At 37.7% G+C, this 17,929-nt stretch overlaps 1 protein-coding gene across 4 annotated transcripts in view; it reads right to left on the reverse strand.

The window, feature by feature from the left end:
- Window positions 1-17,929, reverse strand: part of pbx3b (pre-B-cell leukemia homeobox 3b) — a 264,092-nt gene that overhangs the window by 200,493 nt on the left and 45,670 nt on the right. For 3 of the 4 annotated variants that reach the window (XM_080212208.1, XM_080212202.1, XM_080212203.1), the window contains exons 1-2: window positions 7,017-7,338; window positions 6,778-6,851 (exon numbers count right to left, since the gene is read on the reverse strand). In XM_080212208.1, the coding sequence (XP_080068334.1) occupies window positions 6,778-6,851; window positions 7,017-7,216 (274 nt within the window). In that variant the 5' untranslated portion in view covers window positions 7,217-7,338. Of the gene's footprint in view, window positions 1-6,777; window positions 6,852-7,016; window positions 7,339-17,929 lie in introns of those variants that run through there. The other variant, XM_080212207.1, reaches the window with a different exon arrangement.

Consider the following 17,929-nt stretch of genomic DNA (forward strand, 5'->3'; position numbering starts at 1 on the left):
GGTGCTTTCAAGGCTTTGGATATCCTGTATACCAAAGCTTTAGATGTTCTGGGTCTGAGATAGCAATATGCATCGAGAGAAGCACGATCAAGGCCAATGGAACATGAATTAGAGCAGTAATGAAGCGTCAAACTTGACATATGAGCTTTGAATGTGTGTTAAACAAACAGAACATTGAATCCTGATACAGCCCTAAACACAATGTTTACTGTGCTCTATAGAAGAGGATCAGACTGACCGGATTAAGTATATCCACCAAATGCTTTTCTATAATAGCAGAAGATGAACAAAGCAATCAAGATTCTTCTTGTCTTCTGAATTCTTGGTTGTCTTTCTTTCATTTTTGCAGAAGTACAAGCTTCTGTAATTATTCTTATTTACATGGGAACCAACTCTGCAAACATCACATTACTTTCAGATCAACAATGTAGTTGACCACTAACGAAAGAGGTTCTGAACATTTATTTCAGTTAATGTTTGAGCAATTGAAACAATCATGCACAAACTCGTTATGACAAATGAAAGTCAAAAAATAAAGTAAAAATACTAGGCTGTGTAAAAGACGCTCAACATACAGACTGAATTGAATACAATACAAATGAAAAGTTTCATGGAAACAAGGAAACCAGCAATTTCATATTGTCATCAAGTGAAAACATCAATCACAAATACAAAAACCATTGGAACAAACTACTTTCACACATCAACACAAGTGACTCAATTACTTGATAACTAACAGTAAGAAATTATTTTATTTCGAACTTATTCATTGGCATTACAACATCAGGAATTATTTAAGTTTCAGCATTATCAAAACAACCAACCTTACAACCTAAACTCAAAACACTAGCCCAAGCTAAATTATTAAAATAACTGTCAAGCAACTCAGCCAAACAAAATGATTATCAAATGTATCCAAATGATAAAACACTAAACGTTCTGAAAATATTGAAACCTGTTTGACTTTATTTAATGTAATCCAGACACCCTTAAAAAAAAGCCCACAAATAGAACAGGCACTTATTAAATTCAAAAGGAGAAAAAAAAGCAAGTTCCTCAAACTGAGGTTCCTGTCATGAATCAGGTAGCTAACACAAGTTGATTTTACTTAATATTTGCACACAATTCATTAAATTATATCATAAACACAGAACAATTTTATATTTATCATTCATTAATATTCAGTATTGTAGTACGTGTTGTCAAACTATTTATTCGTTTTCCAGTGGTCTTTGCTAATAATTTCAACAACAATAAATAGATGGATGCAACGTGTAGACTTTTTCGCGCCTTAAATATTTCAGTTTTTACATGGTTGCAAGTTAACTTGCATTGTAAAGATAACAAGTCAACCTTAATAAAACCACTTCATCTGTTCTAAACAAGTGACCACAACACAGAGAAATCTATCAACTAACTTGAATGAACAAGCAAACTCGGTAAAGCAATAAAAGTGAGCACTGAGAGAAGTTAAAAATTTATATTAAATATTGACGTAAATTATTTACCAAATTCATACTTAAAAGACATGAATGGTTTATTGAACAACAGCCAACATGACAAGAGGTCAGCATCTAATATGTGAAAGTAGGCTTTGGCAGAGATGTGCTATTTCAACCATGCAGATCACCTTGATACCACAATGGCATAAAAGTAGATTGCTGTGAAAACAAACAAAGCATTCTTTTCAGTGTAAGTTCACAGCATCAAATGCAAGAGTAACCCAAATAAATTTCTCAAATCGGAGAAATGGAAAATTGCCTACTTAATAAGAGACTCAGCAAGATCAGAAAAAGTAGCCTACATGCAAATAGGCTGTAGATCAGGCAGTGTTCACATGGCGGTTTTAGAGCCTTTTCTAAAACTTAACCAAAAAAAACTGCCTCAAGTCCTATAGAAGCTTCTATCACTAAGTAGTTTTATATAAAAGATGATTCAATAGAGCTATTCATTGATATATCTTTAGATTACAGCAAGCTGCTAATATTACAATACCCTTTACCAAGTGCAAATTTATTCCCTAGTTTCTTCTTACTGCCCAAATACAAACATGTCTGGTTATAAGAAACACGCGAGTATGATCCAACCTCTATTTTATGACAGCAGGATCCCATCATACTTGATTCTAGCAATCTAATACAGAACTTGGAGAACAAAGTTATTCTTGTACATCACTGTTGACTGTGTCAAGAAAATGAGAGATTATATTATAGTGAACAGTGTTTTTCATTACTAATGTTATTGAACTATCTACTGGTTCTTCAGAATAGTCAATTTAATCTGTAATGACATAAATCCTCAAATCATTATTTTAATGTTATGGGTTTTGTTTTCCTTTTTCATTAACTTGTACAGTCAATCTAAATTTCTAGGAAGTGGAAGACTAAATCAACCTATACAAAAGACTCAACTCCACAAATTCCCTGGAAAAAATATATTAAAAGTTCAATCAAGAAGGCAGGCTCATTTATCCACATTATGCAGCAATAAAACATAAGCAACATTCGCCTTGTCAAAAACTAGCACACACACCACAGAATTATCTCTTAACACTGCTTATTTGTATTGAATACCAGGTCTTACTTTATTTAAAAAGTGAAATACAGCATGAAGACAATTCCATGGAATCATGTTGAAGCTTACATGTGGCCACTGTATACACAAAACTAAGAGTCAAAACTAACATGGGAGAACAAGGTTTAGAAATGTTGGTTAACATTTTCTTCTCTCAAGGCATTAAGAATCCACTACCAGCCAAACCAGCCAAGCAGCCCTTTTACTCCCCCTGCGGACACCTCCTGCAGCCTAGGAGTTCATTAAGTTTTATGATCTTCCTCAAGTCTGTTCCGCTTATAAGCCTCACAATAGCTACAAATCTGATGAACTATCAAGTACACCATTAGAGAGTTTCAGCAAATGAATGTCATTTACTTTTTTTCAGTCAAGTTGGCAGTCTATCATAAAAGTTTATTTGACAGCTGTCGATATATTTTTTTCAGTGCGAGTCATCCAGTAGTTTTACCTTTAATAGACAAACGACCAAGATTATAGCCGAATAAAATAGCTCACATCATTTCCCATTGGAAAGGACTGGTTTGTTTTACAGCTAAGAACATAAAGATGTGGAACAAAAGTAAAAAAGTTAACTTTAAAATCTGCTTTATATTAAATAAACTTTTAAGTATTGTGGACTAAAGAAGCCTGGCTTCCTGGTTAACAAACTAAATCTAGCAGATAATTATATTTTATATTTTGAAGATGGAAATAAAAAGCTGTAAATTTACATTTGGTAAAAGTTGTCTTAATATGCTCACAACAAAAAAATGCAAAACGCACCACCAAAAGCAGCATAACACTTGAAATCTCCACAATGTTTTCATTTTAAACAAAACGTAAATGAAAGAACATGCTGAAGTATTACTCACATTTCTACTTTCCTAAAGAACATTTCAATAGATTATCTAATGACCATCAGGAGCACAATGTTGCATGAATTCTCCAGTCAAATTTCAAAAGCACAAATATCTCTGTATTGGTGGTGTTGACACTGATTGAGCCTAACATACCCGTAAAAAGCTTCAGCAAAGTACGAGTTCATTGTTATCAAGACCAATACAGGGTACTGTACAAGTATGGTAATGAGGGATAACCTGATCTGATGGGGTAGGAAACTACCTAAAGGAACTCTACAATAATCAAACCTGTCAATTAAACAGAGGTTTGTGTCTGCACAAGAAAGAAATTTCTCTGTCATGGAAGCAGCAGGAAAGACTCATCAAACTGCATCCTGCTGGCATCTTATAACCCTAAACTTTTTCTGCATTTCAAAAACAAATCTGGTTATGTCCACTATTGGAGAAAGCAGATAAAGTGCTTTGCAAACTTGTGTATAGTAATAGCCTTTGTCTAAAACAACCCTAGCTTTAAACACTGTATGTTCTAATACATTCAAAATACTATTCGCCACAACAAAAAGCCAGTCACAATACTACCTTGAAGCATGAAACCATTTAATTTTGTTGCAACAGACCTAGGTTTCCATAGCTTTTAGTAGTTGCTTAAACTGGTAATTGATAAAAATGTCATCTATGAAGAATTAAAAATACCTTCAAAAGGAAAGGAGGAATTAATGGCTTTATGAAAAAGCCTGCTGCCTTGTGGTAAAGTGAAGAAATGCATACAATCTGCTTGACTTTTTAGTGTAGTTATAATAGATATTCCTGTTATGGAATAGACTTTCTACATGCACAAAATGCCTTCATAAAAATCTAGAGCGATAGAAGTTAGTCCAATCCGGTCCCACAAACACCAAAGTCTTGTGGTTCAAAATCGATCAATGATTTTATAACCCTAACAATGAATATGAGTGGATATTTATAAAACAAACATAGCTGTTGGTGGAGCTGCGAATTTCACCCAGAAATATTGGTTCATAATTAAACTATCTGGAGGAAAACAATGCTGCATTAATTGGGCAAAAAAGTAATAAACTGCTACATAAAAGCTACGAAGCAAGTACTCGCTTTCCTGATGCTATTGGATATTAACTTCAATCCTGTGTCAAACACTGCGTATATATTCTGCACAAGAAAACAAATGCATTGCGTTGTATATCATGGTGATATACCACCTATCACAAAAAATGTACTGTGCAGACGTAATCTTCTAACCATACACACACAAAACCATAAAGTGCCTCGTTACCAAGTCAACGGCAAGGTTAAGAAATGGGAAATATACTCACTCTAAAGGCTAAATAAATCGTTAGTTTACAAAACCTTTACAAGACGATTTTAATCTACCCGATGAACTGACGAATTTCTTGTAACAACGCCATCTGTTCACGCAATATTTGCACCGAGTTTTCTTTAATATTTTAAAGATTATAAACATTCAGAACAGGTTTATCTGTTTTATGTATCACGTTTATTTAAGCGATTCATGAAATTATTTCTGCTTTAGTTTCAACTTAAATTACATTTTTTTCAACAACACTACATCTGGCAATTTCGCTTTCCGAACAACTTTCTTCCTGGGCTATTAGAAAAATGATTGCACATTTTCAGTAGCTGCGCTCTTTATGAAGACAACCTCAAGCAAGCCTCCAGAGTAAAATCAGTTTTTACAATCCTGTTTAAATCGCGTCAGAAATGTCATCACACGGGAAAGAATACCTATCACACATGTGGAAATATTTGTCATCAACTTAGGCTTGCTATCACCCAAACCCTTGTCAAACACTGAACCTCCAACAATAAAGCATCACTACAACACCAACTTTGTTTTCCAGAATGTAATGCAAAGCGTTCCCTTCAGAGTTATTGTAATGTTGTTTTTGGTGGAAAGCGGGTGCATTTAGTCGGACAGTTTATTCGTCGACCCTTATCGGTTTGACCGTATTTCCAATTTCACGCAGTGAATACTATGCCTGTGCCTATTTACTTATTCTGACTAATACAAAGATATGAATCTCTACGTTTCTACATTTACCTTGTGCTATATACAATATCAGTTTAAATGAAGGCTGGTGAAAGAATAATATAATAGAAAACTTGATTTTGGTACAACCAATCGGAGCCTCCGCAATGATCTGCCTTCTTGCCGTGTAAAACATCCTAAGAAACGCGTTCATTAAAGAGGGGCACAAACTTTGAAGACTCTTTTACCGCCTATTCTGCCCTGTTCTACTTTACGTTATTCTTTGTTGAGCGAGCCAAACCTTCCGGTTAAACCCTAAACAATGCCTCGACGATAACCTCTTCCAAGCAGCGAAAATGTCATAGGAACGGGTCACTCAAAAAGAAATAAAGGCTCACGAATCGTAATGAAAGCATCAAGGTGGAATTGCTGTTTGTCTAACAGCTTAAGCAGCCCCGTTCCATCATCATTTTGCACAGTGATCTCAGATTAAATGGAATACTAAGGTGCATCATAAATAAAAAACTTCCAACATTAAAAATTGATTCCAGAATTGTAGGATATTTAACATTTTCAAAGTTAAGGTATTTAATTGTAGCTGATGTGCACAGTGAGAAACTAAAAGCTGCAGTGGTTTAAATGTGATCTTCACTATACGCGAGTTGAGATATTGTTTATATCCCGTTGCAAATCTATTGTAGGTAATCGTCTCGCCTGTGCACAGGGAAAATTAGCTGCTGTCAGGGCAGCCCAGCCTTATCTACCATTGTGCAATCCAGATATATTTTGTTATAATTAACATACACTGAAGCATAACAAACTACTCTGTAATTAACTGCTTCTATGTATTTTGCTTGCATTTTCACAATATTGAATTTTTCCAAAACACTGAACTCTGGAGTAAGACTATCGCCAGGATCTCCTACCGAATGCAATCGCTTCAAATTACTGCAAAAAACCCCAAAACAGAACACGTTCGCTTTCAACGTTACAACTGCCAGATGTCGATACGATTGTCATTTTTTTCTCATGAAAAGTCCAACCGTAGTTTAGTTTGCAATGTAAAATCTCACACACGCTGCTACTTTTCTACTCCGCATACAGCAAAGTGCGCCAAAGGCGGCTCTATTATAGATGCCAAAGGCGATTATGTTATAGATGATATACGAGCATTTTAATGTACATTTCATTTAGCAACAGGGTTATGAATTGTTAAATTTAGTGAAGCATTATTACAGTGAACAAAATGAAATAGGAGAAAAATAGAAATCAAGATGGCGGTGCACATGTCGCTGGAGTTCAGCTAGCAGAAGTATAACAGTGGAGCGATTTGTGTGTTAAAATTAATCGGAGCAGTACCTGTTTTCTCCTTTATCTCGCACAGGACGCTAAACAAGGCCGGCTTCATTCTGTGGCAATTTAACGCGTGTTTCCTGAAATATAAAAATAATAAGTAATTAACAAGATTTATAGCACTCAAAGTCAAAAATATGGCGGCGAATTTGAGCGCTTAAAGACATCAAAATCAGACACAGGCAAAAACAAAAAAAAGAAAAAGAAAAGGAGGGGGGGAAATTGTTTTTTTGCGGGCAACCAACTTTGCTTGTGCTTCGTCCAGACTCTGGTCAGTGATGGTCATGATCTGATGAAGGATATCCCCGATGTCTTGCTTTCTTCCGTCGCCGTCTGTACCTTCATGTCCTTGCACATGTGGAGGCAAACCCATGCCCCCCTGTACCGAGTGTCCAGCCAAGCTTACACCGGGATGAGTCTGCATCATCCTGGATTGATCGTCCATACTCTGCCGCAGCAGTAACACAGAAGAAATAAAAAACTAGCACAGGTATCACTGGAGCCGAAGAAGACAAGGGACAGTTGCTTTTGGGGTGCTTTCAATTCCTTTTTCAAACTTGTCTACAATTGCCCCCCCCCACCCCACCCCGCCACCCCCCCCCCCCCGAACAACTCTTTCCTTTTTAAGGGAGAGAAAAAAAACAAAAAATGTTTTACAAAAACATGTAAAAAAAAAGCTTCAAGAGCCGCAACGTTGCGTGTGGATGAGCGAAAAATAATTAAAAAGAAGCAAATCCAAGATCATAAAAAATCTATAGAAACAAGATCAAGTAAAAGTAGCTGCCTCTTCAAAAGACAGAAGGGAAATAATAATAAAAAAAGAGAAAAGATCATAAAAATTATTTGCACTGCCCCAGCAGTGAAAGCCAGATCAATTTACGAGCCAACTCTTTATGTTTTGATGGCCGCTTTGGTGAGGGATTGACAGACTGCCAATGCCACTCACTCACTGCAGACGTGTCAGAGTTTAAGGGAAGGGGGAAAAAAATATATATATAAAATGCAAACTCCGCCCTCAACAGGGCGGCCCGTGACTGGGATCCCAGTTCCACACATACACACACACATACACACACACGCCGCCGAAGCCGGGCTCACTCACTCACTCAGAGAGAGCTGCCCTCAACCCTCTTAGTTAACGGTTACCATTCCTGTCAAACACCACACACAGTAAAAAAAATCCCTTTTCCTCTCACACACTTTCCCGTGTTCTTTTATTTTTTAATCCCCTCCCCCTTTTTTTCTCTCCCTTCTCTATTTATTTTTTGTTTAAAAAAGCGAAACGATTCGCTTCTCCCTCTCTCGCTCCCTCCTCCTCCTTTAATCCGTTGTCGCTCTAACTTGATGGCGGAAATGTTTTCCTCGCCCCCCCCCCCGCGCGCCGTCAATCAGAAAATAAACCCCGCCCCCTTCCTCCCTCCCGCCTTGATTCTTGACTGACAGCTTTGCTTTCCAATCGCGAGAAGGGAATCTCCTTTTTCCCCCTCCAGAGAAGGCGGGCCCCAATGACTGTGGAGAGAGGGAGGGAGGAGAGGAGGGACTCGCCCCGCGCGCGGCACCAAGTTCGGTTTTGTTTTCTTTCGGAGGGGGGAGAGGAGTGGGGGCAGGGTTCGTTCTTAACGGTCGGCAACTTGCGATTGGTCCGTTTCGAAAGGGAGCGAGCACCGGAATGCTTGACGTCACCCGCATGCGGCGCAGCCCTGCTGGTTGCCATGGCAGCAGACGACTTTATTGGGAGCGCTCTATTGTTGCTTGGTGGCCATCACAGGCGCTGCGGGCATCAGCAGCTGAGCAACACCTCAATGGCCACACATATACCTTTCTGTATAATATATGAATTTATATATATATGTATATAAAGACTCAAGTTACTGAAATGTTCAAATTAGCGGCGAAACACAAAGGGTTTTACCCGAATTGAATGAAAAGCAAGTTTGATTGTCATTATTTGCGAAGCGACACTACTTTTAGAAATCAGCGAAGCACTGCGAATGAAATAGTTTTTGCAGAAAGTCGCAATCTAATATCGGAATTATGTGATTGCCACACGCAGTAGTTTCATGTATACTGTGTGCGTTGTTTTGTAGTGAAAACGGTATAGCTTTACATTCAGTTGGTGTCGAGTTCATTGATTCTTGAAACAGCGAGATCCCATTGATGGTGCCTGGAACAGACCAGCTTTATCTGCCTTTAGAAACCTTGTCTTTTATTAATGGTATTTCAATGCAGTAGCAGCATAATAGATAACACCACTTTAACCAAGTTGTCGGGGAATTTAAGATTTTATCAATATGTATTGGTTAAACCCAAGATTTGTTGTCAGCATTATGGAGTTTGTTTTAATTAATTCAAGTTATTACTTTTAAAAGTGCATAATTTATCATCATTGTCTGCAACCTTTTATGATCAAATAAGGCACTCGACTCATTTTGTTCCTAAATTTCCGATCACAATTACTTTATAATGTCTATTCTTAATTGCTTATCTGAAACTCAGTTGAATGTTTCAAAAAAATCAATCTGCCTTTTCTGAAATCAAATTCGATATTTTAATTAAAAGAAGCCACCATATATTTTCTGTAAAATCCTCACAGCACCTAAGAATAACACGGCTGATGAGATTTCTTAAACGAAAATGCCAGCTATAGATATAAGTCTTCGATTTATACAGACTCTTTATTTCGGCTTGCTAGGAACAATATTATAATTAGAGATGAATCACATTTGAAAATCATTCGAAACTTGATAGTACGTTATCCAATACTAATTACAATCTTCGATATTGGAAGAATTAGACTCGAAAATATCCCTTTCTCAGTCTAATTTGCGAACTTTACGATCAAGCTTCATTGCAGTTAATAATTTATTGTAATTCATGTTTCTATCTAAATTGCTACGCATAAAATACCAGATAACACGGTTTATGGATTATCGCTTATTTTTGATCAGTGTCTAAATAATTGGTAATGCTGAGGCGCCAATTGCTAGCTCTCCTCATTGCCTCTCAGGCAAGTCTACTTACCTACAGTATTAGGTCGGAAAGGAACCAGTCACGGATTTAGCTAGCCCCAAGTTTGTGGACTTACCTTAAAATAAATACAATGTGTTTTGTAATTACTTGTGGCAATTGTATACTGAAATAAACCATTGTGTAAATAATGTTGCCTTTCAGTGAGTCTGGAGCAAGGTTGTTCGCTCGTTTGTTGTATTCAACACTAAACTCAGTGGACAGGTATTACAACTGTAGCAGCATGCGCCAGATGGTGCGCCAAACAGCAGAAGGATACCACTCCCTATCCACCTTAATTTATTTTCTTATTTCCCTCTTTGTATTCTTTCCTTCATAGCTACCTTCAGCGCTTCTCCTTTCAACTGGGAGAGGCAGATGCGCGAGGCTATCAACTTCTCCCTGATTTTCAATGGATCATCCAGCAGGAGGCAATTATCCTGAAGCAAAATGGATAGACGGTGGTGTCGATTTTTACTCATCGTGAAAACACATATGAAAAGTAGAAAAAGAAACAACGCACAAAATAACGGTGGGATGGCGTGTGGGCTATTTCAGCTGTAGCGTCTAACCATTAGACTCTGGGTTTGTGCCAGTATGACTGATCTTCGAAATAAATCGATTGAATTGGTGCATAGGAACGAGAAGTAAAAAGGTTTCGTATTAGGATTCCATTGGACAGAAAATTTATCTAAATCTGAATAATGCATAAAGCAATGTAGTTTGTGCCATATGACATTGATTTCACTTATTAGGTAAGTATTTCTGCAGACGTACCCCGACATCACTGTTCATGTCGTGGTTCTTTGGATTTTGTTTAGTTTAAAAGCAACAAATTCATTAAGTTGGGTGTTAGAATTTATATTCGATCAGTATTACACTGGCAGAATGTTGGATACGCACGTGGAATTTTCCATGTGGGAATAAAAATCAGGCAAAATGGACAACATCCAACAAAATAATCAATAGTGTCGACTTTGCCAATATAAAGTTACAGATTAATTTGGGCTATCTAGTACAGTATATCAAGCATAAAAGTTCCCGTACTTTTAAAATGAAGGTGAGCCTTGATGGCGATGGTTCACTACTACAGTATGTTGTAGGCAAGGTGATTCTGCATAGGAAAATCAAAGGTCCTTGGATCATTCACAAAATCCTCGATGTTTGCATCTTTCCTACTTATTTTCTTAATTAGAGAATGCTGCTATTTATCCTAAAGAGAGGTAACACATCAAATAAAGAATAGCATGGGCTTATTGAAAACACACAATCAGGAAACTAACTATTGGGTCATATAAACCAGGAATATCTTGTTGAAAATGAGATATTCCTAGTCTGTAGTGAACTAGTTGATCTCAGATGGAATGAAAACATGAGAGTTACAATTGACCTCAGATGCTAGTTCTTAGAGAAAGAGAAACATACAATATGTAAATTCCTGATTACCATCCAGTGACCCATTCATGTATATCAGCTGATGGCAGAATTGGAATTTATCCTATAGGGCCCAGGGGTCACAGCTCAATGAAACACCAACCATCTGGGTACTGTATGGCAGGTTGCTGGAACTGTACATTCCTAATTAGCCATAATCTGCACAGCACCATAGGTATCTCTCTCTGTTAGAGTGAGAGAGAGAGAAATGGTTAGAACATGATGGGGCAGCAATCTGGATCTCCTGCTCTTACTCCTTGCCATGTCCATGTTGGAAAGATTAACAGGTTGGTTATCAGCTTGTTTGGTCACACTATGAACACTCCTTCCATGGCCAGCAAGTCTGTGAGTAGGATTTGAACCCAGAACTTCTGGCTCAGAGATAGAGGTGCTGCCCACTGCACCACTAGATATGCTGGAGCGGTGCTCTTATGTAAATCACTATTTTCAGGATCATCTTCAACAATGAAATTCAATCATTAAACTGGGTAGTTCTATTGGACTTTGTGATTTTTTAGTAGCTAAATCAGAATAAAACATTCTAATAACTGGACATAAGCTATACAATTGTAACTATATATTTTCAATACCTCTGTTGCAATGTAGTAAATATAAATATATTTTTAGTCTCCACAAAAATGTTCATTCTATTTCTTGTCATGTAGCTTTCTCTTATCAGCTTCAATTGGCTTACTCCATTTGCTTCTCAATTACATTGTTTCTTATATTTATGTCTTCTTGTTGCTATGGTCTTAATTTTCAACTCATCAAGTTTATTGCTAGATTTTAGTTTCAACTTTTGTTTCATTGTGTGTTGGTTTTTAGTAGTTGAACTAAAGCTGTAATTAATTTTCAAGCTTTACTTCTCTATCATAAATGGATGAATGGCATGATAATGTTCACAGATAATGCATCATAATGCCAGTGGAATACAGTGGGCACACAGTTGTCCTGTATCATCTGCTAACCTTCCCAGCAAAGTGGACTCACTGCAAAGATCTACAATACCTCTGCATCTGCTGTGTTCTCAACTGCTATGTTTGCGTCTGAAAGTTACAGCCTATAAACTATAGCTGAGCAATGTTTGCAATATTAATCCACTATTTCAAAAGATGCATTAACCGAATCATTTAAATGCACAAACCCCAACATAAGGAACAGATAGAGAATGCCATGAAAATATTAAGTATGTGTATACTGATGTTGCAACAGGACATTTTTTGGTTTAAAAAAAAGCTGAACAAAAAGTATGTTCATGACTAATCAATATTTTCTCACTACTGAATGGATTTATTTTTTATTCATCAGCACAATCAGAGATAACTGCAAGAAAATAAAAGTCTGTTCCTGGCTACTGACACAAAACATGATCACAGCTTCCAGACGCAACACCACAAGTGCAAGCAACGAGAACAAGAGAGTATATTCTCTATCTATTGTTTTTAATTTCAGTTTTTGATTCCATCAGTTCCACTTGTGCCAGTAATGTGAGCGGATGATCTTTCTTCTGGCCTCTGCTAATTTTGATCTTGTTTTAAAGAACTTGGAAATGGCTCAGTGGCCCAATGCGGCGAGGGAAGTGCCCTTCTTTGGTTGCCAGGTCTCCTTGACAGCTAAATCAGGTGATGTCACAGACAATTGATTTTGATGAGTCATAGCACTCTGCAGATTAGCACCAAAGCTGCACCATGTGTTGAGGTCCTCACTTAGCAACAAGGGTCAAGTGTAAAGTTCTGTAACAATACAGTGTAGATTATTAATCTGCGAACTGTGCTTTGTGTCATTAAAAATAGTAGGACGGCAACTCTATCATTCACAGAAGCAATCGAAATTTGAACACTGATATTTGCACAAATAAATTTTTTTTTATTTGGTCATGGGGGTCACTAATTGAGCCAGCATTTATTGCCCATCCCTAATTGCCCTTGAACTGAGTGACTTGTTTGGCCATTTCAGTTAAGAGTCAGTCACATATAGGCCAGGTCAGGTAAGGGCTGCAGATTTCCTTCCTGGAATCCTGGAATGAGTGAACCGGATGGGTTTTAACAACAATCAACAATGGTTTCATGATCATTATTAGACTTTTAACTCCAGAGTTTTTCTTGAAATGGGTATTCCATCAGCTACCATGGTGGGATTCAAACTCAGACGCCCAGAGCACTACCCTGGGTCTCTGGATTACTAATCCAGTGACAATATTATTGTGCCACTACCTCTCCTTATCTAATAAAAGATAGACATCTGCATTTATTTTGCTTATTATTTTGTACATTACTAAAAAGGGATAGGCTAATATTTCCATTACGTTCAGCAAAATAGGGTTATATTTTTATCTCAATAAAAATATTTAGCAAAACACAACACACATTTGTGTTCTTATCCAAGCTGCAGGTAAGGGACACATAGTGTGTTTTTTCAATAGTATCCTCATAAAACATTCATTAGAGGGCCCTCATTAGCCCTTCATATGTACAAGTGAGAAGAGTTCCTATCCCTGGGTGATGCTCACAACCTAATGATTGATATAGCCCAAACGACTGATGACAACAACTAGATATACCGAGCCCTGGGACTTCGGAATACAGCCAGCCGCATTGAAAATAAACATACTACCACAATGACATGAACAGCAATCTAAAAAAAGATATTTTTCTAAGAAATGATCTTACTTAAGCTGCTGTGTATGACTATTGTTAATAACTAAAATGACATACATGAAAATTCTCCTTAAATGTATTTTCTATAGGGAATCCCAGATGAAGGATCTATACTCACTGTAGAATACATTTAATATTGAAAAGAATAAATGAGAGATCATGAAGCAGTGTTTAGGAGACACCAAGCTCTGATTTTAAAAAGTCTGTAGATTTTTACTATATTTAACACTGCTAATTATCACAAAATGTAATATTGAGAAACAATAATATTTCCTCCTTTCTGTATTCTTACAATTACCAGAATGATAGTGCTGCAGTCAAGTTGCTCTTGAGTACCAACGTGGTAGAAAAATGTAATTCACTCATTCTGCACATTGATCATGCAACATGGGATGATTGAATGCAAAACCAGGAATGAGTATCGAGAAGCGTAGGTACGAGAAGACAGGGGGTAGCAGTGAAAGGGTGCGTTTTTGATTGGAGGGTTGTGACAAGTGGTGTTTCTCAGGGATCAGTGCTAGGACTTTTCCTGTTTGTAACATATATGAATGATTTGGAGGAACATGTAACCAGTTTGATTAGTAAGTTTGCAGATGACACAAAGGTTGGTGGAATTGCGGATACTGATGAGGACTGTCAGAAGATACAGATCGGTTGGAGACATGGGCAAAGAGATGGCAAATGGGGCTTAATACGGACAAATGTGAGGTAATGCATTTTGGAAGGTCTAATACAGATGGGAAAAATACAGTAAATGGCAGAAACAGTATTAATAGGCAAAGGGATCTGGATGTACAGGTACACAGGTCACTGAAAGTGGCAATGCAGGTGGAGAAGGTAGTCAAAAAGGTATATGGCATGCTTGCCTTCATCTGCTGGAGTTTAAAAATTGGCAAGTCATGTTGCAGCTTTATAGAACCTTGGTTCAGTCGCACTTGGAATATAGTGTTCAATTCTGGTCGCCATGCTACCAGAAGGATGTGAACGCTTTGGAGAGGGTACAGAAATGATTTACCAGGGTGTTGCCCGGTATGGAAGGCATTAGTTATGAGGAGAGGTTGGAGAAACTTGGTTTGTTCTCACTGGAACGACAGAGGTTGGGGGCGACCTGATAGAGGTCTAAAAGATTATGAGGGGCATGGACAGAGTGAATAGTCAGGAGCATTTTCCCAGGGCGGAGGAGTCAATTACTATGAGCATAGATTTAAAATGCGAGGGGCGAAGTTTAAAGAAGGTAAGTTTTTTTTACACAGGGTGGGCGTCTGGAACTGGCTGCTAGAGGGGGTTGTGGAAGCAGATACGATGGTGACTTTTAAGGGGCGTCTTGACAAATACATGAATAGGATGGGTATAGAGGGATATGGTCCCCGGCGGAGTAGGGGATTTTAGTTCAGTTGGGCAGCACGGTCAGTGCAGGTTTGGAGGGCGCAAGGGCCTGTTCCTGTACTGTAATTTTCTTTGTTCTTTGACTCCACAGCAAGGACGAGTCATGGCAATCACTAACATTCACCTTTCAGCATCAGATTTAAGAGCCAAACTACCTGGCAATCCTACTGACTTAAGAATTGGGCATGAGAAAATGGAGGGAAGAAAATGCATTATAAAAATTAATGATGAAAACAACATTTCATGCATGACAAAACATTATACTATTTATATTTCACCCAGATTCATATAATTTTGCTATATTTTAGACCTATTTTAAATGCCAACATAAGTTAGCTGCATTCACCGATGTCCCTCATAGGAAAATAAAATACTATTAATTTGCAAGCTAACAATGTTACATCAACATATTTTAAATTATCCCTCTCTCTATAGTATATTTTACATTTCTGGAATCTTTACACTGATATAATTTCCTGAAGTTAACATTACTCTGGGCCACTGCTCCATAATTTGCCACAGTGTTTATAAACAACTTCCAGTGTGCCGTTCCTGTTTCCTTACTGTACAGATAACAGATATCAAACTGTTACAGAGAGGACATAAGAAATAGGAGCACGAGTAGGCCATCCAGCCCCTCGAGCCTGCCCCGCCATTCAATAAGATCATGGCTGATCTGTCGTGGCTCAGTTCCACATTCCCGCCCTCTCCCCATAACCCTTAATCCCCTCTCTTATCAAAAACCCATCAACCCGCGTCTTAAAAATATTTAGCAAGGTAGCCTCCACCACTTCAACGGCAGAGAATTCCAGAGATTCACCACCCTTTGAGTGAAGAAGTTCTTCCTCAACTCCGTTCTAAACCGCCCCCCCCCCCTTTATCTTGAGGCTGTGCCCCCTAGTCCTACTGTCCTTTCTGAGCGGGAAGAGACTCTCCACCTCTATCCTATCCATCCCATTCATCATCTTATATGTCTTAATGAGATCTCCCCTCATTCTTCTAAACTCTAACGAGTACAAGCCTAGTTTATTCAGCCTCTCCTCATAGCTCAACCCCTTCAACTCCGGCATCAGCCTAGTAAACCTCCTCTGCACTCTCTCCAAGGCCAAAATATCCTTGCGTAATTACGGCGCCCAAAACTGCACACAGTACTCCAGCTGCGGCCTCACCAATGCCCTATACAACCGCAGCAAGACAAGAGATGCAAACCTGAACTCCTTGATTTTCTCAATGTCTGTCCATAAGCAGAGGTGTTTTAATTTTTGAAATAGGCTTAGTGTGTTTCCCCAAACCCTGTTTGTGAGATCAATTTTTTAAAGTGACACACAGACAACTCTCTTTGATTTAACACTGAAGTATTATTTATTCCAACATTCAAATATGGGGGATGGTTACAATTTCATACACACAGACAAGCACGCAATAAGGAGATAGGAAAGAGACATTTTTACAACTCAGAATAACTTTACAAAAACTGCAGACATATTCATGTGATTTCCAGAGTCCAGCAAGTCAGAATCCAGTAAGGGTTCCTTTAAAGAGGAATTACAGTTCAGGTGGATTCAGCTAGTTGAAGGGGTTGCAGAATTCCTTCAAAGTTGGTGGTGACACAGCGAGATGAAGTTGATGTACAACAATTTGATCCATTCAGCAGGCAATGGTAAGATCTTCCACAGACACAGACTTCAAGGAGGCTCAGACTTGATTGGCATGGTGTTTGCAGGCTAGAGATTAAACACCAGATTGAGCTGCAAGTTTAGAAATGTAATATTATAATATTCCAAAGGCCAGAAACTTAGATAATGTGATGTTGCCTATTAATCAGTCAGTTTAAGGCCAACAAGGAGTTTTATGCCTCTCATCAAAATCCATTGTTCACTTTAGGAGATAAATGGTGCATCTACAAATATAATGATGGCTCTCCCTTTGTTAAGAGACCAGGTGGGAAGACAGACCCTGTGCTGGTCCCTGGTTTCATTGATTATAATGGAGAGGAGAGGTGTGAGATTGCACAAGGATGAGGGTTGAGTTTTTGTCCTGTAACTACTATTGTAAATTTCCACAAACTGTAGCCAACTTGTGAATCATGTGACCCAAGCAGCCGTCTTTTGGTTCAGCAAAGTCTGCTTTTTAAATAATCAAAAAGATAAGATTTGATTTGAATAGTTTATAATCTATTTCATGTTTTACAGATATGACATATTGTTCTAATGATCATACAGATAGGCTTAATATGATTGTTTGTTACATTTCCATGAAGGGTTTAAAAAAATGTAAGTATTAAATTTGACAAATTATTCATTCTTTTGAGTTGAATGCTGCAAGCAATTTATTTTATGTTCACATTTCAGATAGCCTTAATTAAAACACGTTGGGATTAATTTTCACTTTTACTGCAGAAGTGGAAAACAGACAAGCGCGGATCAACCTTTTTAGACACTACTTAATTTTCATTTCTATTATGTGAAAAGTCATCCCAATGTGCTTAATGCAATTTTTCTAAAATTGATTTTTCAGGAACAAATGTGTAATTTAAAATGGGAAATGAAAATTATTACAAAAATCTTCGTATGGGACTTGAGTGGGTGACAAAATCATGTGAAAAGCTCACCTCTGATTTATTTTTCTCCATTTGGAGAAATACCTTTACGGCTTCCCTAATGACATGGCATTCC

This window comes from Carcharhinus amblyrhynchos, chromosome 25 (genome assembly GCF_965287045.1).
Source record: "Carcharhinus amblyrhynchos chromosome 25, sCarAmb.v2.hapA, whole genome shotgun sequence".
NCBI classification, from domain to species: Eukaryota; Metazoa; Chordata; class Chondrichthyes; order Carcharhiniformes; family Carcharhinidae; genus Carcharhinus; species Carcharhinus amblyrhynchos.